The 27,170-nt window shown below is 46.0% G+C and overlaps 1 protein-coding gene across 1 annotated transcript in view; it reads right to left on the reverse strand.

Annotated features, from left to right (window-relative positions):
* Positions 1-27,170, reverse strand: part of MYO15B (myosin XVB) — a 163,576-nt gene that overhangs the window by 111,483 nt on the left and 24,923 nt on the right. The window contains exons 4-10 of the mRNA XM_075349626.1: positions 22,839-22,969; positions 22,660-22,755; positions 22,349-22,584; positions 22,091-22,260; positions 7,191-7,263; positions 6,814-7,101; positions 976-1,058 (exon numbers count right to left, since the gene is read on the reverse strand). Coding sequence (XP_075205741.1) covers positions 976-1,058; positions 6,814-7,101; positions 7,191-7,263; positions 22,091-22,260; positions 22,349-22,584; positions 22,660-22,755; positions 22,839-22,969 — 1,077 coding nt within the window. The remainder of the gene's footprint in view (positions 1-975; positions 1,059-6,813; positions 7,102-7,190; positions 7,264-22,090; positions 22,261-22,348; positions 22,585-22,659; positions 22,756-22,838; positions 22,970-27,170) is intronic.

Here is a 27,170-nt window from a genome sequence, read left to right on the forward strand (position 1 = left end):
CACTCCCCATCTGGGGCAGGACACAAATACAGGTTCAATCTAGTGAAGTGGAGCCCTGTTGGTCATCCTTTGGCTCCCCTCTACACTACCTCTACATATAAAACCTCTAGGTATGTAATGTCACAACTGCTCAACCCAGTAAATTAAGTGAATCAGGATCTTGTTTCCAACATTATACTGCACTCACATGAGGTAGCAAAAACCTGGTGACAGATTCCTTATAAACAGCAGCTATTCAGTCAAATAGGATATAGTGCTCTTCAGTTTCCTGGGTGGGGCATTAATTTGGGGCTTCCAAACGCCTTTATGACTGACTTTAGAGCATTACTAAAAATTTATGTGAAGAATATAATCATCACTGGTGCCCTGATGATCCTGTCATTCCTATTTGTATTTTCCGTATCGATTGGATTGACGTACAGCAAAATAGAACACACATCAATGTTCATTTAGGCTATGTGCGCACAGTGCGTTTTTGCGCATTTTTTGGGTGCGTTTTTGGGCTCAAAACTGCATGACTTTGCTTCCGCAGCAGTCTGTGAGTTTTCATTTTTGCTGTCCGTGTTTTTTAAGCTGCGTTTTTGAGCTTAAAAAAAAAAAATGGACATGTCAATTCTTTCCTGCGTTTTTCTGCGTTTTCCCCCCATGCAATGCATTGGAAAAACGCAGAGATCAAAAACGCAGCAAAATGCAGCCAAAAATGCACCAAAACGCGTTAAAAACGCATGCGTTTTTACCGATGCGATTTTTGCGTGTTTTTGCCGCGGGTGCGTTTTTGTGCATTTTTAGCAGCGAAAACCGCACAAAAACGCAGAGTCAAAAAAACGCAGTGTGCGCACATAGCCATAGGAATTCAACAGTAGTGTTTTACCTAATCTAGCTCAGCTCACTAAGGAGATGGTCAGTATTCTGACACTGCATGCGCTCTTAATTACAAAATGATCTGAATCCACATCAACAACAATTCATGATTACCTCCATTCCACATTTGGTCTCGTGTGGGAGGTGGCAGGGAAGGTGCTTGCATTAGTGGGGCTGGTGGAATTGCCACATTGCCTCTGTAACAAGAATTTAATAGAAGTTATTCTTATGAATGGCAACACACTAGTTAAGTAGTCATTTTTAAAATCCAAACATAATTGTGCTACCAAGCAATACAGTGCCTTGACAAAGTATTCATACCATCAACTTTTCCACATTTTTTTTCCACATTACACCTACAAACTTAAACCTGTTTGCTTAAGATTTTATGTGATATACCAACCTTACATGTCACATTTACCTGCTACTTAAAGGAAATGATACAAGGTTTTAAAAATATTTTAAAAATATAAATCTGAAAATTGTGACTTGCATTTATAGAACCATCTTTCACTGCAATTACTGCTGCAAGTCTTTTGGGATATGTCTCCACCAGCTTTGCATATCCAGAAGCTGACTTGATTGCCCATTATTCTTTCCAAAATAGCTGTAGCTCAGTTAGATTGGATGGAGACGTCTGTGAACAGCAATTTTCAAGTCTGGCCACAGATTTTCAATGAGATTTAGGTCTGGACTGTGACTAGGTCATTCACACACATGAATATGCTTTGATCTAAACCATTCATTGTACAGTCATGGCCAAAAGTTTTGAGAATGCTACAAATATTAATTTTTACAAAGTCTACTGCTTAAGTTTTTCTAATGGCAATTTGCTTATACTCCAGAATGTCATAAAGAGTGATCAGCTTAACAGCAATTACTTGCAAAGTCAATATTGGCTAAGAAAATGAACTTTATCCCCAAAGCACATTTCAACATCATTGCATTCCTGCCTTAAAAGGAGCAGCTAACATTGTTTTAGTGATTGTTCCATTTACACAGGTGTGGATGTTGATGAGGACAGGGCTGGCGATCAATCAGTCATGATTAAGGAAGAATGACACCACTGGACACTTTAAAAGGAGGCTGGTGCTTGGTATCATTGTTTCTCTTCAGTTAACCATGGTTATCTCTAAAGAAACACGTGCAGCCATCATTGCTCTGCACAAAAATGGCCCAACAGGGAAGAGTATTGCAGCTACAAAGATTGCACCTCAGTCAACAATCTATCGCATCATCAAGAACTTCAAGGAGAGAGCTTCCATTGTTGCCAAAAAGGCTCCAGGGCGCCCAAGAAGGACCAGTAAACGCCAGGACCGTATCTTAAAACTGTTTCAGATGCGGGATCGGACTACCAGCAGTGCAGAGCTAGCTCAGCAATGGCAGCAGGCTGGTGTAAGTGCTTCTGCACGCACTGTGAGGCGGAGACTGCTTGAGCAAGGCCTGGTTTCAAGGAGGGCAGCAAAGAAGCCACTTCTCTCCAGAAAAAACATCAGGCACCGACTGATATTCTGCAAAAGGTACAGGGAGTGGACTGCTGAGGACTGGGGTAAAGTAATTTTCTCAGATGAATCCCCTTTTCGATTGTTTGGGATATCTGGAAAACAGCTTATTAGGAGAAGAAGAGGTGAGCGCCACCACCAGTCTTGTCTCATGCCAACTGTTAAGCATCCTGAAACGATTCATGTGTGGGGTTGCTTCTCAGCCAAGGGAATCGGCTCACTCACAGTCTTGCCTAAAAACACAGCCATGAATAAAGAATGGTACCAGAATGTCCTCCAAGAGCAACTTCTCTCAACTGTCCAAGAACAGTTTGGCGCCCAACAATGCCTTTTCCAGCATGATGGAGCACCTTGCCATAAAGCAAAGGTGATCACTAAATGGCTCATGGAACAAAACATAGAGATTTTGGGTCCATGGCCTGGAAACTCCCCAGATCTTAATCCCATTGAGAACTTGTGGGAAATCATCAAGAGATGGGTGGACAAACAAAAACTAACAAATTCTGGCAAAATGCAAGCATTGCTTATGCAAGAATGGACAGCTATCAGTCAGGATTTGGTCCAGAAGTTGATTGAGAGCATGCCAGGGAGAATTGCACAGGTCCTGAAGAAGAAGGGTCAACACTGCAAATATTGACTTGCTGCATTAACTCATTCTAACTGTCAATATAACCTTTTTGTACTCATAATATGATTGCAATTATATTTTTGTATGTGATGTAAACATCAGACAAACACAATTAAAAACCAGAGGGCAACAGATCATGTGAAAATATAATTTTGGTGTCATTCTCAAAACTTTTGGCCATGACTGTAGTTCTGGCAGTATGGGCTTGTTGTCCTGCTGGAAGTTGAACCTATACCCTAGTCTCAACTCTTTGGCAGCCTCTGACAGCTTGTAGCTCAGGAAGTATGTTTACTACAAGAAACTCTGTGGCAAGACTTAGAAATTGCTGTTCACAGACGCTCTCCATCCAGTCTCACTGAGCTATTTTGCAAAGAAGAATGTGCATAATTTCAGCAAAGCTGATAGGGACATACTCCAAAGGACTTGCAGCAGTAATTGCAGAAAAAGGTTGTCCTACAAAGTAGTAACTCGGGGGCTGAATACAAATGCATTTCACAATTTTCAAGATTTATATTTTTTAAATATTTCGAAAACCATGTATCATTTCCTATACACTTCACACATAATTGATACTTATGCTTGGTGTATCATACAAAATCCCAATAAATACATGTAAATTTGGGGTTTTAACATAATAAAGTGTGGAAAGGTTCACGACATACAAATACTTTATAAGGCACTGTATATAGACACCACATAAGACTACTTCATACATAATTTCTTTATGATTCGCTTCCTTGCTTTTCAGAGATAAAATTTGTTGTCTGAGCTTCAATAATTCATAAGTATTTCTAACTCAGGGTAATGTCTATACCGTGATAAACTGTACAGGAATAAATAAATTGGAATGTGAGTGTAACTGGATGAAGACTACTTTAGTTCATAAGGCTAGTGCTATATGGGGATTTGTGGCCATGAGATAAGGCCACACTCACAAGGCCATGCTACTACACACAACAGATAGTGATTGTGGACTACCTGCAAGTAACCAGGACCACAAAATGACAATCATTAACCCAATGTTGCCGAATTTCAGAGACACTATTATATTATTATGAAATGCCATGTATTATGCAGAAAACACCAGAATCTTCAAACAAACTTAGTAACAAACTTTGTACTTTGATGGTCGGGTAGGTTTGTATTTGGAGGTGGCCGAAAAACAGTAATTCCGGCTTTTTGATTTTTTTCTTGTCACGCCATTTACCTATCAGGTTAATTAATTTTAAACTGATAGGTTGGACGTTTACAAGTGTAGTGATACCACATGTGTATTTTTTTGTCATTTTATTTATTTCCTAATTTTTAATAAGGACAAAGGAGTGATAATAAAATTGTCTATTATATATATATATATGTATTTACATTGTGTATATATATATATATATATATATATATATATATATATATATATATATATATATATATTTACTTAGTTATTTATTTTTCATATAATTCAAAACATTTTCTTAAACTTTTCATTGTACTTGTCAATCCCTTTAAGGTAATTTAATCTGAGATTGTCTGATCCTTTGTGCTATATACTACAATACTGCAGATTTGCTACATATACAGTAGCAAAAATCACGGTCTCCTAGGAATGCCAGCCACGGGCTGGCCTTCACAAGAGTCATGACAAGCACATCGGTCTTCAGCAGTCTCCACTGCTGTCATGGCAACCTATCGGTGCCCTGCGATCGCATTGCAGGCATGCCGATGGACGGTTAGAACAGCCTACCCCTTAGAACACGTGTTTTAAATACCGCTGTCACAGACTGATAGTGGCATTTAACAGTTTAAAGGGAACCAACCTGCTGGATTTTCCCATATAAAGTATAGGCAGTGCCATACTGCTACTAGCAGGGTGAATAAAAGCATACCTTTATTTTTCATATTGGATGTTTGATTATATATATATATATATATATAAATTTCATAATGGTCCAGAAATGTGTGCATCTTGGGATTGACGTGTGTGGCGGGGTGGGCCTTTGTGGGTTGGGTCCTCGCGGTAAATTCCTCCTCCTGCGTCCTCTAAGGCGTACCCCCTTTTCTTTTTTTATATATCTTACCATGCTGCCACTGCTGCTGTTAATGGCACATACACATTGCTACAGTAATGATGTGTTCTTTACAATGGTGCCGGATTCTGCACGTGTGTCCCATGATATCCGTTGCCATTTTATTGAAGACACTGTGGAAAAAACTATGAGCGGTAGGGTCACATGCGCAGATAAAAAAAAAAATATTAATCTTCGCATGCGCCTATGCTGCTCATAGTCTTCTCCAGAGTGTCTCCCATGAAATGGCGCTGGAGATTACGGTACACGCATGCGCTGACTCCGGTGCCATTTTAATGAAGACATCAATACTGTAGCAATGCGCACATACTGCCAACAGCAGCAATGGCGTGATATTTAAATAAAGAAAAAGAGGCACATCATAGAGGACGCAGAAGGAAGAATAGCCACAAAGGCCCACCCTGCTGCACATGTCAATCACCGGATTCACGAATTTCTAGACGTTTTATGATCGTTTTTTTCTACAATCAAAGATGCAATATGAAAACTGAAGGTGTGATTTTATTCACCATGCTAGTGCCAGTATGGAACTGCCTTTACTTTATATAGCAAAATCCTGCTGGTTGGTTCCCTCTAACAGCCACAGACTGAGCTCCAATCCATGCATGGCTGTGAGAGGTAAATGATGGCTGAATTATACAGCCATCATCTGCTGACAAAGATGTGGGCGCAGATCCTGAACCTGCATGAAAGTCAGGGAGCCATCAAATGATGTAACTGTAAATCATATGTCGGTAAGGGATTAAAGGGATCTGCCTCCATGTTTTGGATAATTAATCTGAGAGCAGCATAATGTAGCGGTAGAGACAGAGATCCTATTTCCTCACTTACTGGGCTTCTTGCTGTAATTTTTATAGAATCACTTTTATCAGCAGTAATTATTACTAGATTACTAGTAAACATGCTGCCATGCAGTCTTCGATATTTATGAGTTTTCCACCTATGCACAGTGTACATAGAAAGCTGTCAATCAGTGGTGTGTATGTGTGCGCGTGTATAGGGATTATGTAGAGCTTTGCATTGAGAGAACTGTTGGATCTGCATCAGATTTAACAGTTATTTTAGGACAATTGCAGCAAGCAACGCAGTCAGTGACATATTGCAGGAATTAGAGTCTCTTCTACATCATGCTGCTCTCACATAGGATTGCAAAACCTTGTTCCTTTAAGCCTTCCTGGAATAAACTAGTCATATTAAAAGTGTAAATTAAAGGGAATCTGTCACCAGGTTTTTGACATCCCATCTGAGAGCAGCATAATGTAGAGACAGAGTGTTTTTTGAAAGAGTAATGGAAATTAAATTGTGAAATCTATATGAGATATGAATTTACTCATTTACATGGATGTAATTGTTAATACTGTCTAAGCCCATAAACAATCATAACATACAGAAACGACAATATAAATTAATGGAATCTTGAAAGTATAAGTATTAATAATTGCCGGTTAAAAAAAATTCAAATATTCCATCACTATTTTATCACCAACATCATGCCCTGATATATAAATTTTGCTATCATCACATTGTCAATGATCTATATTATTGGGTATCACTGGCTCATGCATAGAGAAGAGAGCCCTTGTGCTAAAATAATACATGGGCCCTTTGTAGTCCAATAGCTCATCAAAATGGACAATCCCACCTGCTTTGGAAGTAGAAATGGCCCCCCTTTCCTCTTGGGTCCCTATGCGGCTGCACCAATGATATGTTTGCCTCTGACGGTTATCCCTACAACGCTTACCCATCAAATGGTGGAGGAACTGGTGGTGGAGGCGCTGGTGGTGCAGGAATTCCAGGTGGACCAAAAGAAGGAAGTCCATGAGGGAGTTGTGGTGCAAAATCAGGTGGAGGTTCTGGGATAGAGCCATTATCTCCAAAAGGATAATCAGATCCGGGAAAGGGCTGCGTGGGAACTCCATCCTCCACCTCAGCAATCACATCCAGTATGAAATCATTGCCACAAAGATCAATCCACTGATTCCCATCTAGAACGGATATAGACCAACCACGGTTGTTTTCGCCAGCACCTCTTCAATAGAAAACAAGATGGATAAAATATATTTATCTCACATGAAAAATATTCAGATTTCATGGAAAGTCGGTGATGAGTATACTGACCTGGACTGTAGCAACCAGCCAGATAACTGTTCTGAAGTGGTCCAAGAATCCACTTCTGCTGTATATTTTTCCTCTATAGCAATATACAAAAAAGTATGTTTTGTATAACAATACTACTCAGTGTTCATCAACATTATAAAATGATCCTGTATATAAGGTTTTAAGGCTGTGTCCACCTTCACATTTTTCTGTATGTTCTCAAAGCATATCAAATGAAAATTGAAGCAATGTTGCAGACTATAACGGGCTTTACACGCTACGATATCATATCGTTACTGAATTATCGTTGGGGTCACGGTGTTTGTGACGCACATCCGGCTTCATTAACGAGATCGCAGAGTGTGACACTTATGAGCGACCTTAAACGATCGCAAAACCGGTGAAAATCGTTTGCCGCGGAGAGGTCATCCTGAAACAAAAAATCATTTTCTGCTTATTAGCGATGTTCCTCGCAAGTTAAAGAAGAGTAAAGTTAGAGCCTGAGCGAACCGTAATGGGAAGACGGGGAGTATTTTTTCATTTTAAAGGCTCAACATTATAAAATTTTGTGAAGCACCTGGGAATTTAAGGTGCTCACTAAACATCTACATAAATTCCTTGAGGCATCTAATTTCCAAAATGGGGTCACTTGTGGGGCTTTCCATTGTTTAGGCACCTCATGGGCTATTCAAACACGAGATGGTGTCCACTAACGATTCTAGACAATTTGGGCTCGAAAATTCAAATTATGCTCCTATCCTTCCAAGCCCTGGCATGTGCCTAAATAATAGATTTCCACCACACTCCGTAGAAATTGCACAAAAATTGTATGGTGCATTTTTTTCCTTTTACCCTTGTAAACATGCAAAATCTGGGGGTAAACTAACATTTTTGGGGGAAAAAGTAAAATTTTCTTTGTTTCCTACCACATTGCTTTAGTTCCTGTGAAGCACCTAAGGGGTTAATATAAATCTTGGATGTGGTTTTCAGTACTTTCAGGGGTGCAGTTTTTAGAATGAAGTCACTTTTGGGTATTTTCTGTCACCTAAGACCCTCAAAATCACTTCAAATGTGATGTGGTAGCTAAAAAATGACTGTAAATGTTGATGGAAAAATGAGAAATTGCTGATAAACTTTGAACCTTTATGTTTTAAAAATGGTGCTGATGTAAAGTAGAAATGTGGGAAATCATATTTATTAACTATTGTGTGACATAACTCTGATTTAAGGACATAATTAAAAAAAATTATAATTTTCAATATTTTCACAAATAAACACAAAAAATATCATCCTAAATTTACAACTACCATAAAGTACAATACGTCATGAAAAACAGAATCACCGAGATCCGTTAAAGCATTCCGGAGTTATAACCTGTCAAAGTGACACTGGTCAGAATTGAAAAAATTGGACTGGTCACGGAGGTGAAAACCAGGCTGTGGTTGACAGGGTTAATGAGTAACCTTCATTTTACACTTTTATTTCAATAGTACATATGAAAATAAGCAATTTTGTAATATATCTTATCAGACAAATTTGCTTCTTTCTCGTTCTGAATTGATTTCACTCTTAATTCATGGGCAAAATGTGTTAAATATGTATTCGGTGAAGAGAGAGTTTCCCATAATCCTTTATAATGTAAGCCCTTGTCACGGCCGGGCGGTCGGGCCGACCCAGGAGGTGGATCCACTGGACCGAACTCTTAAGATGGTGGTAGGGAGTCCGGCAGCTGAAGCACTGATGGGCAGCAGAACAGTCCGTGCAAGTGAAGGCAGCGGAGGAGTCCCTGGGACCACGGTGTCACAGATGGTAGTCCTGGTGACGTAGCTCAGGTTCGGAAGCCGAGATGATATCAGGCGGGGTCCGGAACCTCAGGAGCGAGATGACGGGTCACCGCAGGGATCCGAGATGGTACGGACTGTCAGATGGCAGACGGACAGTGTGCGGGGTTCAGGATACGGCAGACGGGATGGCGAGGCAGGTACGGCTCTACAAAGAGAGATAGGTGAGTACAGGCACATAAACACCAGGAGACCTGACTCCTAGCTCAGGGAACACGAAGATCAGGCCCCGCCCCCTTGGACACTAACCCCCTTTATACCCAGTACCTGTTCCACCTCATTTCCTGTTAATGGACGCTGGCCCTTTAAGAAAGGGTCAGTGACCGCGCGCGCGCCCTAACGCGCATGCGCGCCGCCCGGGTGCCAGAAGCCAGGGAAGGAGGCTGAGGGGAGGACGCAGGGGAGCCGGCCAGGTCCTGGAAAGCCGTCGGGCGCCGGGATCGGGGACCCGGGGGCCTGGGACGGACGGAATCCGGGGGCTGAGGAGCGGGCAGCGTGGCAGGTGAGCCGGGGAGCGGGGGTGAGGACCCGGGGAGCGTGACAGTACCCCCCCCCCCACGCCCCCCACCCCGCAACCGGGACATGAAGGCACGGATAAGAGGAGTGCCCACGTTCTCCCTGGGCTCCCAAGACCTATCCTCAGGACCATACCCCTCCCAGTCCACCAGGAAGAACTGCCGACCTCGTACGGTCTTCATGGCCACGATATCCCTTACCGCATAGATGTCGTCATCGGCAATAGGTGGAGGGGCCGGACTGGCAGCATTGGAGAAGGGACCAAGGACAACCGGCTTGAGCAGGGAGACGTGGAATGAGTTGGGTATCCTCATCGTGGCCGGGAGCTGTAGCTTGTAGGAAACCTCATTGATCTTGCTGAGGACCTTAAACGGCCCAATGTAGCGAGGACCCAGCTTGTATGACGGTATCTTCAGGCGGACGTACTGGGAAGCAAGCCAGACGAGGTCTCCAGGAGAGAAACACGGAGGGTCTAGACGCCTTTTGTCAGCGTGTTTCTTCATCCGCTGGGAAGCGCGTCCAAGGGACGCCTTGACAGAGTCCCAAATGGTAGCGAAGTCACGGGCTACAGTATCAGCCGCAGGGACATCCGAAGAAGGGGATATAGGCAATGGAACGGAGGGCTGAAGTCCGTAAACGACATGGAAGGGAGATTTGGAGGACGACTCACTGATGTGGTGGTTATGTGAGAACTCAGCCCAAGGCAGAAGCGTGGACCAGTCGTCGTGATGGGTGTTGACATAGTGACGTAAGAAGGATGTCAAGATTTGATTGACCCTCTCCACTTGGCCATTAGACTGAGGATGGTATGCGGAAGAAAAGTCCAGAGTAACTCCCAGGTGTTTGCAGAGCGCCCTCCAGAAGCGGGAGGTGAACTGAGTTCCTCTGTCGGACACGATGTGGGATGGAAAGCCATGCAAGCGGAAGATGTGATGGATATAGGCTTCCGCGAGTTCCTGAGCAGAGGGCAGTCCAGCCATGGGGATGAAGTGGGCCATTTTGGAGAACCGGTCCACCACGACCCATATGACTGTGTGTCCAGAGGATAATGGCAAGTCCGTAATAAAGTCCATCGCAATGTGTTGCCAGGGAACTGAGGGTATCGGTAGAGGCAGAAGACGGCCATAGGGCAGGTGTTTGGGCGTCTTGTTCCTGGCACAAGAGGAGCAGGCAGAGACAAAGGCGGCGACGTCAGTGCGAAGGGATGGCCACCAGTAATGGCGTACAATCGCACCCCATGTTCTCTTCTGGCCTGCATGGCCGGCTGTTTTTGAGGCATGACCCCAGTGTAACACTTTTTGCCTGTCGGTCTCCGAGACATAGGTCTTCCCGGGTGGTATTTGGGCCAGAGTGACGGGAGCCACCGGAACAATCTTGCTAGGAGGGATGATAGGTTGGGTAGTCTCTTCCTCCTGCTCCATGGACATGAGGGACCTAGACAAGGCATCGGCGCGTACATTCTTGTCCGCGGGTCGGAAGTGGAGCTGGAAGTCAAACCTGGCAAAGAATAAGGACCACCTGGCTTGCCGCGGGTTCAGTCGCTGAGCGGACCGCAGGTATTCCAGGTTCTTGTGGTCCGTGTAGATGGTCACGGGGTACACTGCTCCTTCCAGGAGGTAGCGCCACTCCTCCAGAGCTAGTTTGACCGCCAATAATTCTCGGTCACCGATGGTGTAATTCCGTTCTGGTGCTGAGAAGCTCTTAGAAAAGAAACCGCAAGTCACCATCTTCCCGGAGGAGGATTTTTGCATGAGCACTGCTCCGGCTCCTGAGGAGGAGGCATCCACCTCCAAGGTGAACTGGCGGTTTAACTCCGGTCGGTGGAGTACAGGAGAGGAGGCGAAAGCTCGCTTCAAAGAGCAAAACGCGGCGTCGGCCGCAGGTGACCAGTCCTTTGGTTTAGCCTCCTTTTTGGTCAAAGCGGAGAGAGGGGCAGTCAGGGCGGAGAAGTGCGGGATAAACTGGCGGTAGTAGTTGGCGAATCCCAGGAACCGTTGGATTGCCTTCAGTCCCGAAGGAGGAGGCCAGTTGAGTATGGAGGAGACCTTCTTTGGATCCATCTGCAACCCAGTACCCGAGATGATGTATCCCAGGAAAGGGAGAGAAGACTGCTCAAAGACGCACTTCTCATATTTGGCGTAGAGACGATTCTCTCTCAGTCTTTGTAGGACCAGCTTTACGTTCTCTCTGTGGGTCTGGAGGTCCGGAGAGAAGACAAGGATGTCATCCAGATAAACTACTACACAGAGGTAGAGGAGGTCCCGGAATATGTCGTTCACCAGTTCTTGGAATACGGCAGGAGCGTTACACAGACCGAAGGGCATCACGCAGTATTCGTAGTGCCCGTCGCGAGTATTAAATGCGGTCTTCCATTCATCCCCAGAGCGGATACGAACTAGGTTGTAGGCACCCCGAAGATCCAGTTTGGTGAACACACGGGCTCCTCTGAGCCGGTCGAACAATTCGGGGATGAGCGGTAGGGGGTACTTGTTTTTTATGGTGATCTGATTCAAGCCCCGGTAGTCAATGCATGGGCGTAGGTCACCCTCTTTCTTCTTAACGAAGAAGAAGCCTGCTCCCGCAGGAGAGGAGGATCTCCGGATGAATCCCTTTGCCAGGCTTTCCGTGATGTATGTGGACATGGCCCTGGTTTCCGCTGGAGACAACGGATATATCCGTCCTCGAGGTGGTGTTGTTCCTGGGAGCAGGTCGATGGCGCAATCGTAGGGACGGTGTGGCGGAAGTACCTCAGACTCCTTTTTGTCAAAAACGTCCGCGAAGGACCAATAGGCCGAGGGCAGTTCCGGTAGGTTCTCTGGAGCCGGGGGACGTCGGATTGGTTGTAGGGACTTTAGACATCTCTCATGACAGGCAGAGCCCCAACGAGTGATTTCGCCAGTACCCCAGCTGACTGATGGTTCGTGTGTCCGCAACCAAGGAAGTCCCAGCAGGATTTGATGGGACATGTGTGGAAGGACGTAGAGAGCGATGTTCTCGGTGTGCAGAGCACCTATACGCAATTCCACCGGCTTGGTGATCCAGGAGATGGTATCAGAGAGGGGTCTCCCATCCACCGAGGCAATCATTAGGGGCTTATCGAGTGGAGTAACAGGCAGCTGGTACTTGTCCACCGTGGCCTGCTGGATAAAATTGCCTGCTGCTCCGGAGTCGAGGTATGCCTCAGCCGTGAAGCGCGTCTCTCCTGTTGACACTTGTACCGTCCACATAACTGGGTCTGAGAGAGTCCCAGCACCTAGGGTGGCCTCTCCTACCAACCCTAGGCTTTGGAGTTTCCCGGCCTTTCCGGACAGGAGCGTAAGAGATGTGTGCCCTCTCCGCAGTAAAAGCAGAGGCCTTTGGCGAGCCGCTCTGCTCTACGTTGGTCAGACTGTCGTACTCGGTCAACCTGCATGGGCTCGTGGACAGGAATCCCAGCTGTTGAAGAGTGAGGCACAGAGGACTTCTGTGGAGGAGGGGAGTGCCGTACTGCACGTCTCTCACGATACAGCTCTTTGGAGCGTTCCTGGAAACGAATGTCCACTCGAGTGGCTAGGGCAATCAGGGCATCTAGGGTGGAGGGCACGTCACGACCCGCCAACTCATCCTTGATGCGACTCGAGAGTCCTTCCCAGAAGGCGGCTGTCAGGGCCTCATTATTCCACCCGAGTTCAGAAGCCAAAGTACGGAAACGGATGGCATATTGACCCACCGTCAGTGTTCCTTGACGTAGGCGGAGGAGGGATGAAGCAGACGCAGAGGCGCGTCCCGGCTCGTCGAAGGTGCTGCGAAAGGCCTGCAGGAACTCTTGAAGGTTCTTGGTCATGGGGTCCTCCTTCTCCCACAAGGGGTTCATCCACGCCAGCGCCTCGCCCTCCAGATGAGACATTATAAAGGCGACCTTGGCTTGGTCAGAGGCGAACAGATGTGGCAGCTGCGTGAAATGAAGGGAACACTGGTTTATGAAGCCCCTGCAGGTCTTGGGATCTCCAGCATAACGAGGTGGTGACGCCAAACGGAGACGGGAAGCATCTGAAGAGGCTGCCACTGGTGCGGGAGCCATGGCTTGCATAGCTGGGGACCTGGGTGCCGCAGGCGTCATTGATGCTTGTAACGTGTACAGGCGGGTGTCCACGGAGGTCATAAATTGCAACATGCGGGTCTGGACTTCATGCTGGCGTCGGAGTTCCTCTTGCAAGGCCGCTAGTGCTGCAGCGGGATCCATGGCCTGATCTTACTGTCACGGCCGGGCGGTCGGGCCGACCCAGGAGGTGGATCCACTGGACCGAACTCTTAAGATGGTGGTAGGGAGTCCGGCAGCTGAAGCACTGATGGGCAGCAGAACAGTCCGTGCAAGTGAAGGCAGCGGAGGAGTCCCTGGGACCACGGTGTCACAGATGGTAGTCCTGGTGACGTAGCTCAGGTTCGGAAGCCGAGATGATATCAGGCGGGGTCCGGAACCTCAGGAGCGAGATGACGGGTCACCGCAGGGATCCGAGATGGTACGGACTGTCAGATGGCAGACGGACAGTGTGCGGGGTTCAGGATACGGCAGACGGGATGGCGAGGCAGGTACGGCTCTACAAAGAGAGATAGGTGAGTACAGGCACATAAACACCAGGAGACCTGACTCCTAGCTCAGGGAACACGAAGATCAGGCCCCGCCCCCTTGGACACTAACCCCCTTTATACCCAGTACCTGTTCCACCTCATTTCCTGTTAATGGACGCTGGCCCTTTAAGAAAGGGTCAGTGACCGCGCACGCGCCCTAACGCGCATGCGCGCCGCCCGGGTGCCAGAAGCCAGGGAAGGAGGCTGAGGGGAGGACGCAGGGGAGCCGGCCAGGTCCTGGAAAGCCGTCGGGCGCCGGGATCGGGGACCCGGGGGCCTGGGACGGACGGAATCCGGGGGCTGAGGAGCGGGCAGCGTGGCAGGTGAGCCGGGGAGCGGGGGTGAGGACCCGGGGAGCGTGACAGCCCTCAAGGGCAGGGCCCTCTTCCCTCTGTACTAGTCTGTCTATTGTACCTTGTGTATGTATTCTGTATGTAACCCCTTCTCATGTACAGCACCATGGAATCAATGGTGCTCTATAAATAAATAATAATAATAATGGGGAATGAAAAAGAATCTATGGAGAAGGAAGGAGGAGATGGAGGCATACAGAGACATTCTACTGTAAGATCTCCTGAAGCAACGGTTACATAATAGAACATGATGATTGAGCATTTTGAGAATAAATATCAGTGACAAGAGGAGAAAGAAGCAGATTTTTCTTATAAAAAATATTACAAAGTTTCTTATACTATTGATTTATGGAAAAAAAAAAATCAAACAGCCAATTACTCCTTAAAGGGGTTTTGCCATGATAGTATATTCATCCAATATAAAAGGTCTTAAAATAATAAACTTTTGAAATACAATTCTTCTTCAAACTTGCATTATTTTCCTATTAGGCTAGTTTCACACTTGTGTTGTGCGGCATCCGTCGCATTGCGTTGTGTGACGGATGTAACGGATGTGTTGCATATAGTGGCACAACTGATGTGACGGATCCTGCAAAACAACGGAATCCGTTGTAGCTTGTTTTTCAGCGATTAAGGCTGCTTTACACGTATCAATTTATCGTGTATTCGCATGTGCGATCGCACCCGCCCCCATCGTTTGTGCGATTCGGGCAATTTGTTGCCCATGTCGCACAAACTCGGTAACCCCTGTCACACGTACTTTCCTCCCGAATGACGTCGATGTGGGTGGTGAACATCCTCTTCCTGAAGGGGATGAGACGTTCGGTGTCACAGCGACGTCACACAGCGGCCGCCCAATAGAAGCGGAGGGGCGGAGATGAGCGGGATGTAAACATCCCGCCCACCTCTTTCCTTCCGCATTGCCGGCGGGAAGCAGGTAAGCTGCAGTTCATCGTTCCCGGGGTGTCACACGGAGCGACGTGTGCTGCTTCGGGAATTATGAAGAACCGAAAGTGTGCTGCTTCGGGAATTATGAAGAACCGGAGCACAGAAGGACGTTCGATTTCTTGAAAATGAGAGACGTGTCAACAAGCAACAATGAGGTGAGTATTTTTGCTCGTTCACAGTCGTTCATTTATGTTACACGCTATGATATGTGTCACGCTCCCCGGGTCCCCTGTCCAGCTCCCCGGCTCCCCTGCCACGCTCCCCGGCTTCCCTGGCTCGCTCCCCGGCTCCTCTGTCCGGCGTCCCCCGCTCCACAGCCTCCAGGCCTCCTCACCTATGATCCCCAGGCGTCCCGGTCCCCGCTCCCAGCGTTCGCCGGCAGCTTCGCTCCAGCCCGGCTCCCCTGCCTCCTGTTCGCCGCTCCCTGCCCTGGCTTCTGGCACCCGGGCCTCGCGCATGTGCATTAGGGCGCGCGGTCATTGACCCTTTCTTAAAGGGCCAGCGCCCACAGACAGGATATTGAACACACAGGTACAGGGTATAAAGGGGTTTAATGTCCAAGTGGGCGGGGCCTGTTCTTCGTGTTTCCTAAGCTAGGAGTCAGGTCTCCTTGTCTCTGTAATATACTCACCTATCTCTCTTCTAGAGCCGCTCCTGCCTCGCCATCCGGTCCTGCCGATTCCCGAACCCCGAACGCTGACTATCTGCCATCCCGTCAGTCCGTACCATCTTTGATCCCTGTGGTGATCCATCCTCTCGCTCCATCGGTTCAGGACTCTGCCTGACAACATCTTGGCCTCCGAACCTGAGCTCCGTCACCCGGACTACCATCAGTGACTCCGTGGTCCCAGGGACTTCTGCATTCCACTCTTTTGCACGGACTGTCCTGCTACCTGTAGTGCTCCGGCTACCGGACCCCTTGCCTTCAGTAAGGTGTTCGGTCCAGTGGATCCACCTCCTGGGTCTATCTGTCCACCTGGCCCTAACAATATGTCAAACGATGCCGGATGTGCGTCACTTACGACGTGACCCCGACGACATATCGTTAGACATATCGTAGCGTGTAAAGCGGCCTTTACTCAAATGAGCATGCTCAGTTGTGTAAAGACGGATCCGTCACAGGAATCCATCAAATGATGGATTCCGACAGATTCTGCCACCATAGGCTTCCATTATAGAAACGACGGATGCTGACGGAATCCTGCACATTGCGTTTTTTTGACGCTCTGGGAAGCGCAGAAAAACGCTACATACTGCGCTCTTTCCGCCCGGCAGATACAACGCAAGGCCATCTGTCGCAATGCGTCGTCAATAGAAGTCTATGGGAAACAGCGCACATCCGATAACGGATTACGCTGTTTCCCAAAACGGCGGATTGCGACGGCTGCCAAACGACGCAAGTGTGAAACTAGCCTTACAAGCTGCTAACTATATACTGTAGTTCATCTAGTAGCAGACGTCTCCTGATTTGTTCATGCATGCACAAATGTTTGGGGGCAGTATTATTTATTAGCACTATTCACGGTGAGTTAGGTGTTCTCGTCGGTCTCCACACATCCGTTTACTACAGAAATACCAGGCATCTACACATGTTTGACCAGAGCCAGCGAAGCATGATACTGGATGAACTATATCATTAGCCGCCTCTTGATAGGAAAACAATTCAATTTTGAAAATGAACTGTATTTCAAAAGCTTATTGTTTTTCTGAGATCTTTATCATCGAATGCATTTGCTATTATGGAAAATACCCTTTAAAGTCCATTATTCTGTTAGGTAAGGGCCACCATACACATTAGATAAGTGATAGCCAAATGATAATATTGTGGGTTGTATAGATTTATTATCATGGTGTCATGAGAGGAGTTATCACCCTGCTGACACATGTGGACTGAACTTCATTTCCAGGTATCCCTTTGTTCTGTATCTGATGGTCAGTGCTTATTACCAGTCTTAAGTAATTCTGTGAAATTCTCCAATTCCGGCTTATTTTTTTGATGATCTTCTTCAGATAACGATACTGATTTACTTTGCATTTTGGTTTTGTGGTGTTCTTTTTAATACGTGTTGTGTCTCTTGAAACTGGCTTCTTCTCTATGGTACAAACTTTAGCTAAAGTTTTGGTGGTGCCCTCAATTACTTTTAGCTTTTGATTCTGCCCCTGATCACATATTGTTGTTTTTCACCTTGGCTTTGCTCGTGATAACAACTTTGTTCTCATTACTTAACAACTACCATAAAACAGCGATCAGTTTAAGGGGTGCTTCACACACAGCGAGCTCGCTGCCGAGATCGCTGCTGAGTCACGCTTTTTGTGACGCAGCAGTGACCTCATTAGCGATCGCGCTGTGTGTGACAATGAGCAGCGATCTGGCCCCTGCTGCGAGATCGCTGCTCGTTACACACAGCCCTGGTTCGTTTTCTTCAAAGCCGCTCTCCCGCTGTGACGCACAGATCGCTGTGTGTGACAGCGAGAGAGCGACAAATGAAGCGAGCAGGAGCCGGCATCTGACAGCTGAGGTAAGCTGTATCCAAGATAAACATCAGGTAACCAAGGTGGTTACCCGATATTTACCTTAGTTACGAGCCTCTGCAGCTCTCACGCTGCCTGTGCTGCCGGCTCCGGCTCTCTGCACATGTAGCTGCTGTACACATCGGGTTAATTAACCCGATGTGTACAGCAGCTAGGAGAGCAAGGAGCCAGCGCTAAGCAGTGTGCGCGGCTCCCTGCTCTCTGAACATGTAGCTGCATTACACATCGGGTTAATTAACCCGATGTGTACTGTAGCTATGGTAGGAGAGCAAGGAGCCAGCGCTCAGTGTGCGCGGCTCCCTGCTCCCTGCACACACAGCTGTGCGCTGGTAACTAATGTAAACATCGGGTAACCATACCCGATGTTTACCTTAGTTACCAGTCTCCGCAGCTTCCAGACGGCAGCTCCGTGCAAGCGCAGCGTCGCTTGCACGTCGCTGCTGGCTGGGGGCTGTTCACTGGTCGCTGGTGAGATCTGCCTGTTTGACAGCTCACCAGCGACCATGTAGCGATGCAGCAGCGATCCTGACCAGGTCAGATCGCTGGTCGGATCGCTGCTGCATCGCTAAGTGTGAAGGTACCCTAAGAGCTATAACCATTAAAGGAAACCTGTCAGGCACAATATGCATGGGCATTTCTGGGTGCATATTGCTAATCCTTGCCTAACCATCCCTGTATCTAGTAGCATAGATAAAGAGATCTTTAGAAAACGTCCCAAGGGCGTTATATCCGACGACTAGTCCGCTCTCTTAGCAGGTTAGTATGCCCACAGGGGGGTGCTAACATGCTAGTCAATTCAGCATCACCAGCAATGACCAGCGTACCTGTGTTCACTGTCACCGCGCTTCTGAATGCTGGGTACTTCTGGACATGCGCAGTATGAAGCCGGGTGGACGTGTCCCGGCATCAGAGAGGTCTACTGCACATGACTGGAAGTGCTGGGCATTCAGAAGAGCGGTCACAGGGAACACAGGTATGTACGGCACCGCTGGTGATGCTGCATTGAATAGCATGTTAGTACGCCCCTGTGGGTGTGCTAATATGTTAAGAGGATGGACTAGTCGGCAAAGTAACGCCCTTGCGACTAGTCCCCGTGCTCATTAGCATAAAATACAAGATCTTTAGAAATACTTTTTCTAAAGATCTATTTATCTATGCTAGTATATACAGGGACAGTAAGGCGGGCTTTGCACACTATGACATCGCAGGTGCGATGTCGGTGGGGTCAAATCGAAAGTGACGCACATCCGGCGTCGCAGTCGATATCGTAGTGTGCAAATACTTTTTGATATGATTAACGAGCGCAAAAGCGTCGTTATTGTATCATCGGCGACATTTCCATAATGCCGGTGCAGCGACAGGTACGATGTTGTTCCTCGTTCCTGTGGCAGCACACATCGCTGTGTGTGAAGCCGCAGGAGCGAGGAACATCTCCTACCTGCGTCCCGGCTGCAATGCGGAAGGAAGGAGGTGGGCGGGATGTTTACATCCTGCTCATCTCCGCCCATCCACTGCTATTGGCCGCCTGCCTTGTGACGTCGCTGTGACGCCGCACGACCCACCCCCTTAGGAAGGAGGCGGGTCGCCGGCCAGAGCGAAGTCGCACGGCAGGTGAGTGCATGTGAAGACGGCGTAGCGATAATGTTCGCTACGCCAGCAATCACAAGATATCGCTGCTGCGACGGGGGCGGGGACTATCGCGCTCGACATCGCAGCATCGGCTTTACACGCTGCGACATCGCTAATGCGGAGTCGTTGGGGGTCACGGAATTTGTGACGCAGATCCGGCCGCATTAGCGATGTTTCTGCATGTGACACCGATGAGCGATTTTGCATCGTTGCAAAAACGTGCAAAATCGCTCATCGGTGACATGGGGGTCCATTCTCAAATATCGTTACTGCAGCAGTAACGATGTAGTTCTTCGCTCCTGAGGCAGCACACATCGCTATGTGTGACGCCGCAGGAACGAGGAACCTCTCCTTACCTGCCTCCCGGCCGCTATGAGGAAGGAAGGAGGTGGGCGGGATGTTACGTCTCGCTCATCTCCGCCCCTCCGCTGCTATTGGGCGGCCGCTCAGTAACGTCGCTGTGACGCCGCACGGACTGCCCCCTTAGAAAGGAGGCGGTTCGCCGGCCACAGCGACGTCGCCGGGCAGGTAAGTATATGTGACGGGTCTGGGCAATGTTGTGCGGCACGGGCAGCAATTTGCCCGTGTCGCACAACAGATGGGGGCGGGTACTCACGCTAGCGATATCGGGACCGATATCGCAGTGTGTAAGGTAGCCTTAAGGCAGGGATTAGCAATTTGAACCCAAACTGCTCGCTGATCTGGGTGCATATTGCACCTGACAGGTTCCCTTTAAAGGTAATCTGTCAGCAAGTTTCTGCTATGTAATCTGAGCACATCATGCTCTAGAGGTTAAAAAAACAAATCAACTGTGCCTCTCTTATCAGACTGTATGGTGTTGTTTACTTAAGGGGTATTTCCATTTCCAAAATCGTACCCCAATATGTAGTAGGCGTAATAATAATAATAATATTATCAAATATTCCTATTATTACACCTACTACATATTGATATAGAATTTTGGAGATGGGAATATCCCTTTAAACTCAACTAAAGCTTTGGTGATTTTCATTGCTGGACTACATTATCTTGTGCACAGTAGTCTGGCACGCCCCTCCTCTGATTGACACCTCACAGTCATTGTACAATCTCTATTGGGACCCTGGTGTGGGTGAGAAAGCTTTCTCAGTTCTTCTGCTTTTCTAGATCTAAAAGCTCTGATTGTGTCAGAACAGCTGTACCCATTAATCTAAGTAATACATCGTTGGATTCAGGTTCTCTTTGCCTACATTATATTGCTTTCAGATTAGGTAACAAAAACATGCTGACAGATTCCCTTTAACCCCCCTTCAAAAGAGTATATCGATTTGTGTTCCCAAGACTCAGTTCAATTTAACAATGAACAGTGGTGTTATGTAGACTTAGGCAATTAATAAAAAAAATAATAATAACACCAGTAATGATGTTCGTAATAATAATGATCTTATTCATATTGATCCTAATAATGACAGCAAAAATCACATAAAAATATAAAAAAAAACCCTTATTTGATATGTAGTGTATAAGTTAGTTCATAGTATATAAGGTAGAATCCCATTTTTGGTTATGTTACTCTATAAGCAGTTTATGTGTATAATAACTTTTTAACCTCCTTTTTGGGTGATCAAATTGAAGTGGTTGAAAAATCCTTCAAATCCAAAGAACGTGGTGCTGATCCTCAAATATATTATATCAGAAGAAATTTTATTCGGCCACTATAAAATATTACATCAAATATTACAACGCGTTTCGGCTAAAAATCTTAAAAAAGATAGCCTTCTTCAGGTGAAATAACATGTCATGTTATTTTACCTGAAGAAGGCTATCTTTTTTCAGATTTTTAGCCGAAACGTGTTGTAATATTTTATGTAATATTTTATAGTAGTCAAATAAAATATCTTCTGATATAATATATTTGGGGATCAGCGCCACATTTTTTGGATTTGAAGGATTTTTCAAGCACTTCAATTTACCGGTTTCCTGTGGAGATTGATCCTAAAGGGATCTATGGGTTTGACCTAACTTGAAACAAGGTGAGTGCAATTTATACACATTTCTTAATCATTTTTTATGCACTTGAACTACTACATTTAGAGTGGTGCCACGTGTGTCCCTTTTTATTTTAAGCCCCTCAAGGTTTACCCTCGTATTTTGGGTGATCAAGTTTTAAATAATGCACATTTTATTTAAAATGGAAAACTAACATTAAAGGAAAAACATCAAGAAGCAAAACAATACCTATCATACATGTCTACACGAGTGAGTAACCACAGGTAGATAACACATAAGCTGGATAGGTTTATTAGCAAAGTCCAAGAGTGCAACTACGTAGAAACTGCAATAATCCCGGTGCAGGTTATAAGGGAAGTATAAATACCTTGCTCGTAGCACTAGGCTGTTGTACATTTACAGTTTTGGATTATTGCACATTCCCAGTTGACATTATATATACTAGGAAACAAATAGAATGATCCCAGTGAGAACATATAGTATACAAAGAACATGTGGGACTCACCATTATATGTGTAGATATCCACTACCATCTTCCCCTTCCTTTCATTGGCAGTCCATTCCAGTAGAGTCAAGGCATGTGAACGTACGGAGTTAATATCTTTCTGGTTGGCTCTAAGCATCTTGTTCTGGCATATGGCCTTGTACCCTTCGGAGCCTTCATCTGAGACATATCTGTGTAAGAGTGAGATTTACTGGTATCTTACAGTACATTAACTAGTAGACATTAAGACTGATGACTTCTAATATTAGAGCTACTCACTTAAGGAGAGGTTTCTCTAGTGTTGGTGAAGGAACAAGGCAGCTCAGTAGACTTGAAAGCAGTAGCCAAACCCTCTGAATTTGCTCCTCATTGTTGTTCTGCACCGTAAGAGTTGCTGCTTGACAGAGTACTTCATCGGTAAGTGATGGCTGGCGCAAGCAGCGTTCCACGACGTAATTACCAATGATCCTCTGCTGCCAGGGGGGCATTGCTGTATTTCCAACAAAACGCAAGACCTGATGAGAGGACACAAATGTCAGCTGGTGGCTGCATTATATCAGTTTGACATCACATATAAATTAATGTCTTACCAGTTTGTATAGCTCCAGTGCAACTCCATTATCATTTTGTGATACACGAGTAAGAGGATTCTGGAGGGGTTTTCCCAAGGGTGGTAGGCTAGAATCCTGTAGTTACAAGGAATTGAAATATTGGTAAAGTAGAAGAAAAGAACTGATAAAAGCGATTGATAAATAAGAGAGCACCATACCTTGAAATAGGAGCGAATGAAGATGGAGAATGGATAATTGTTTATGTCGGGAGGAAGTGACAAGGCACAATGGGTCTTGACTTGAGGAGGAGATACCTCTGTGATCCCAGTTCCTTGTGCCTCGGATCTTGCTGTGAGATAATAACATATGAGAAGATACTAAGCTTAGAAACTGGTAAAAAAAAGTAAATGTACTTAATCACATGTGACAACTTTACAAAGGCATACATACTAATCCATAAAGATATTTTACCTGTAATGTAATAATATGATTGTGCCTATACTGTTGATAATATTGCTCAAATGAAGACATTATACAGTGGTGTTAAAAAGTGTTTGCCCCCTTCCTGATTTATTTTTCTTTTGCAGGTTTGTCACACTTAAATGTTTCAGATCACCAATCAAATTTAAATATTAGACAAAGATAACACGAAAACACAAAATGTAGTTTATAAATGAAGGTCTTTATTATTAAGGGAAACAGAAATACAAAACTACAGGGCCATGTGAAAAAGTGATTGCCCTCCCTCCCCGTTCTCAATCCAGAAATCACTTAAATAGGACCTGCTTGACAAAGTGAAGTGACCAAATGATCCTCAAAAGCTAGACATCATGCTGTGATCCAAATAAATTCATGAACATATGAGAAACAAAGTAATTGAGATCTATAAAGGCTGCTTTACACCTTATGATATCACATACGATATCGTATGCGATCGTACCTGCCCCATCGTATGTGCTGCACGTTCCATTTATGGACCGTGTCACACAAACGATTATTTCCCGTCACACGTACTTACCCTTCCATACGACCTCGATGATGTGGGCGGCAAACATCCACTTCCTGGAGTGGGAGGGACGTTCGGTGTCACAGCGACGTCACGCTGCAGCCGGCCAATAGAAGCGGAGGGGCGGAGATGAGCGGGACGTAAACATCCCGCCCACCTCCTTCCTTCCGCATTGCCAGCGGAAGCCGTGGGATGCAGGTAAGATCTGCTCATCGTTCCCGGGGTGTCACACACTGCGATGTGTCCTACCTCGGGAACATTGAACAACCCTACGTACAATTTTTAGCTTTTGAACGACGTGCATGCGATGAACGGTTTTTCGTTAAATCACAATCGCACGTAGGTTTTACGATGCCGGATGTGCGCCACTTACGACTTGACCCCGCTGACACATCGTAAGATATATTGTAGCGTGTAAAGCCCGCTTTAGTCTGGAGGAGGTTATAAAGCCATTTCTAAAGCTTTGGAACGCCAGCGAACCACAGTGAAAGCCATTATCTACAAATGGAGAAAACATGGAACAGTGGAGAACCTTCCCAGAAGTGGCCGGCCAACCAAAATTACCCTAAGAATGGAACGACAACTCATCAAAGAGGTCACAAAAGACCCCACAACAACATCCAAAGAAGAACAGGCCTCACTTGCCTCAGTTAAGGTCAGTGATCATGACTCCACCATAAGAAAGAGACTGGGCAAAAATGGCCTGCATGGTAGAGCTGCAAGACAGAAACTACTGCTGAGCAAAAAGAACACATAGGCTTGTCTCAGTTTCGCCAGAAAACATCTTGATGATCCCAAAGACTTTTGGGAGAATACTCTGTGGACTGATAAGACAAAAGTTGAACTTTTTGAAAGGTGTATATGAAGCACCCCACAGGGCCGGGGTTTCTTTTACTCATCACCGGGCCAGTAATGAAGGGGTCTTTGGGGATGTCACGAAGGCCTGGCCTGGCTTCGTGGCCCCGAGGTGTCCATGAAAGGGAGATGTGGATGAAGGAAGGGGAGATGGTGAGGGTAGTTGTCTCGTGACACCACCTGCGGTATGCAGCTATGAGTAAAGCTGCCACTGCTGGAGGTCACACTCCTCCAGGGCAGATGGTATGACGCAGCTTGGGTTTTTCAGCTCTTCTTAGGTAGAGCTAGGCCCAGGGAGGATGATGGGGGTGATAGTGGTAGTGGCCGATGGCGCCGGAGCGAGGGATGTCGGCGCCAGCAATGACAGGGACGACACATGGGCTGCGGTTCAAAGTTCTCTTAACTCACTGCAACTATCGTCACCCTTGGAGTGCCTGTTTCCATTATGATGGGCTCCAGCCGATCCCGAATAGTTCCGAGGTCACCACCGGTGTTCCCACTGTGTTTCCTTCCTAGTAGGGGGTCCCTCCACTCCCGTATTTGGAATATAGAACAGGCCGCCTGCACGCTCCGCGGACCCTGGGATTCCCCTGCGTTGTGGAGAGGCTGGGCTGAGCTTCCTGCTCCAAGCCTCGGGCCCCGCTGAGCTCCCAGACGTTAAAAAGGTAGTTGCTTTAGACCGAGGTCCCGACTTGTCTCCCTACCCCGAGTTTTGCCCGGGGTCGACTGACTATGTGAGAACATGCTCCTTCCTCTTTTTCCAAGTGGTGCCCGCCCCCAGGTGGTTGTCCTAGTGATGGGAAAGTCCCATGCCTCGTGATGGCTACCAACTGTCTACCCTAAGCCAAGCCCAGTGGGAAAGCACCTAACTGTATGTTGTGTGTGAATGTGGTAAACACCAGCGGTTAAACCCTTCCTTACCTGGGATGAGAACTGCACCTTAAGTGAGATGCAATACGCTGTAGCGACAGAAGCCACAGGGGTGCCACATATGTCTGTCCGATAATATCTGGTGTAGAAGTAACACAGCATTTCAGAAAAGGAACATCCTACCAACAATAAAATATGATAGTGGAAGTGTGATGTATTGGGCTTTTTTGCTACTTCAGGACCTAGAAGACTTGCTGTGGTAAATGGAATCATGAATTCTGTTGTCTACAAAAAAATCCTGAAGAAGAATGTTCGGCCATCTATTTGTGACCCCTAGGTGAAGTGCACTTAGGTTATATAGCAGAACAATGATCCAAAACACACCAGCAAATCCACCTCTGAATGACTTAAAAAAAACATACAAAACAAAACGAAGACTTCTGAGTGGCCTAGTCAAAGTCCTGACCTTAATCTGATTGAGATGCTGTGGCATGACCTTAGAAAGGCGGTTCATGCTTGGAAACAATCCAATGTAGGTGAATTGCAACAATTTTGCAAAGATGAGTGGGCCAAAATTCCATAAGAGCATTATAAAAGACTCATTGCCAGTTAGCAGCTACAACTGCAATCAAGCGTTTGTGATAAGGGTGGGCCAAGCATTTATTAGGTTTAGGGAGCATTCATTTTTTCCTAAAGGTTTTTAATTTTCCCTTAATAATAAAGACCTTCTTTTATAAACTGCATTTTGTTTTTACTTGTGTTATCTTTGTCTAATATTTAAATTTGTTTGGTGAGGGGTCAAACACTTTTTCACACCTCTGTATATTGATACTTTGTTTTAGAATTGGCTCAATTGGAAATCCTTGTTTTCTGTCAACCTTACTATGTTAATTTTTCAACAAATTAAAATCTTGATTTTTTTTTCCATTTCACAGAACCTGTAACTGATCTGCAGCCAAGATGCAGCTTGTATGTTCAATTAAGTCTCTGGCGTTTATATACAGTTAGGTCCAGAAATATTTGGACAGTGACACAATTTTCGCGAGTTGGGCTCTGCATGCCACCCCATTGGATTTGAAATGAAACCTCTACAACAGAATTCAAGTGCAGATTGTAACGTTTAATTTGAAGGTTTGAACAAAAATATCTGATAGAAATTGTAGGAATTGTACACATTTCTTTACAAACACTCCACATTTTAGGAGGTCAAAAGTAATTGGACAAATAAACCAAACCCAAAAAAAAACATTTTATTTTCAATATTTTGTTGCGAATCCTTTGGAGGCAATCACTGCCTTAAGTCTGGAACCCATGGACATCACCAAACGCTGGGTTTCCTCCTTCTTAATGCTTTGCCAGGCCTTTACAGCCGCAGCCTTCAGGTCTTGCTTGTTTGTGGGTCTTTCCGTCTTAAGTCTGGATTTGAGCAAGTGAAATGCATGCTCAATTGGGTTAAGATCTGGTGATTGACTTGGCCATTGCAGAATGTTCCACTTTTTTGCACTCATGAACTCCTGGGTAGCTTTGGCTGTATGCTTGGGGTCATTGTCCATCTGTACTATGAAGCGCCGTCCGATCAACTTTGCGGCATTTGGCTGAATCTGGGCTGAAAGTATATCCCGGTACACTTCAGAATTCATCCGGCTACTCTTGTCTGCTGTTATGTCATCAATAAACACAAGTGACCCAGTGCCATTGAAAGCCATGCATGCCCATGCCATCACGTTGCCTCCACCATGTTTTACAGAGGATGGGGTGTGCCTTGGATCATGTGCCGTTCCCTTTCTTCTCCAAACTTTTTTCTTCCCATCATTCTGGT

This window comes from Anomaloglossus baeobatrachus, chromosome 5 (genome assembly GCF_048569485.1).
Source record: "Anomaloglossus baeobatrachus isolate aAnoBae1 chromosome 5, aAnoBae1.hap1, whole genome shotgun sequence".
Classification (NCBI taxonomy): Eukaryota; Metazoa; Chordata; class Amphibia; order Anura; family Aromobatidae; genus Anomaloglossus; species Anomaloglossus baeobatrachus.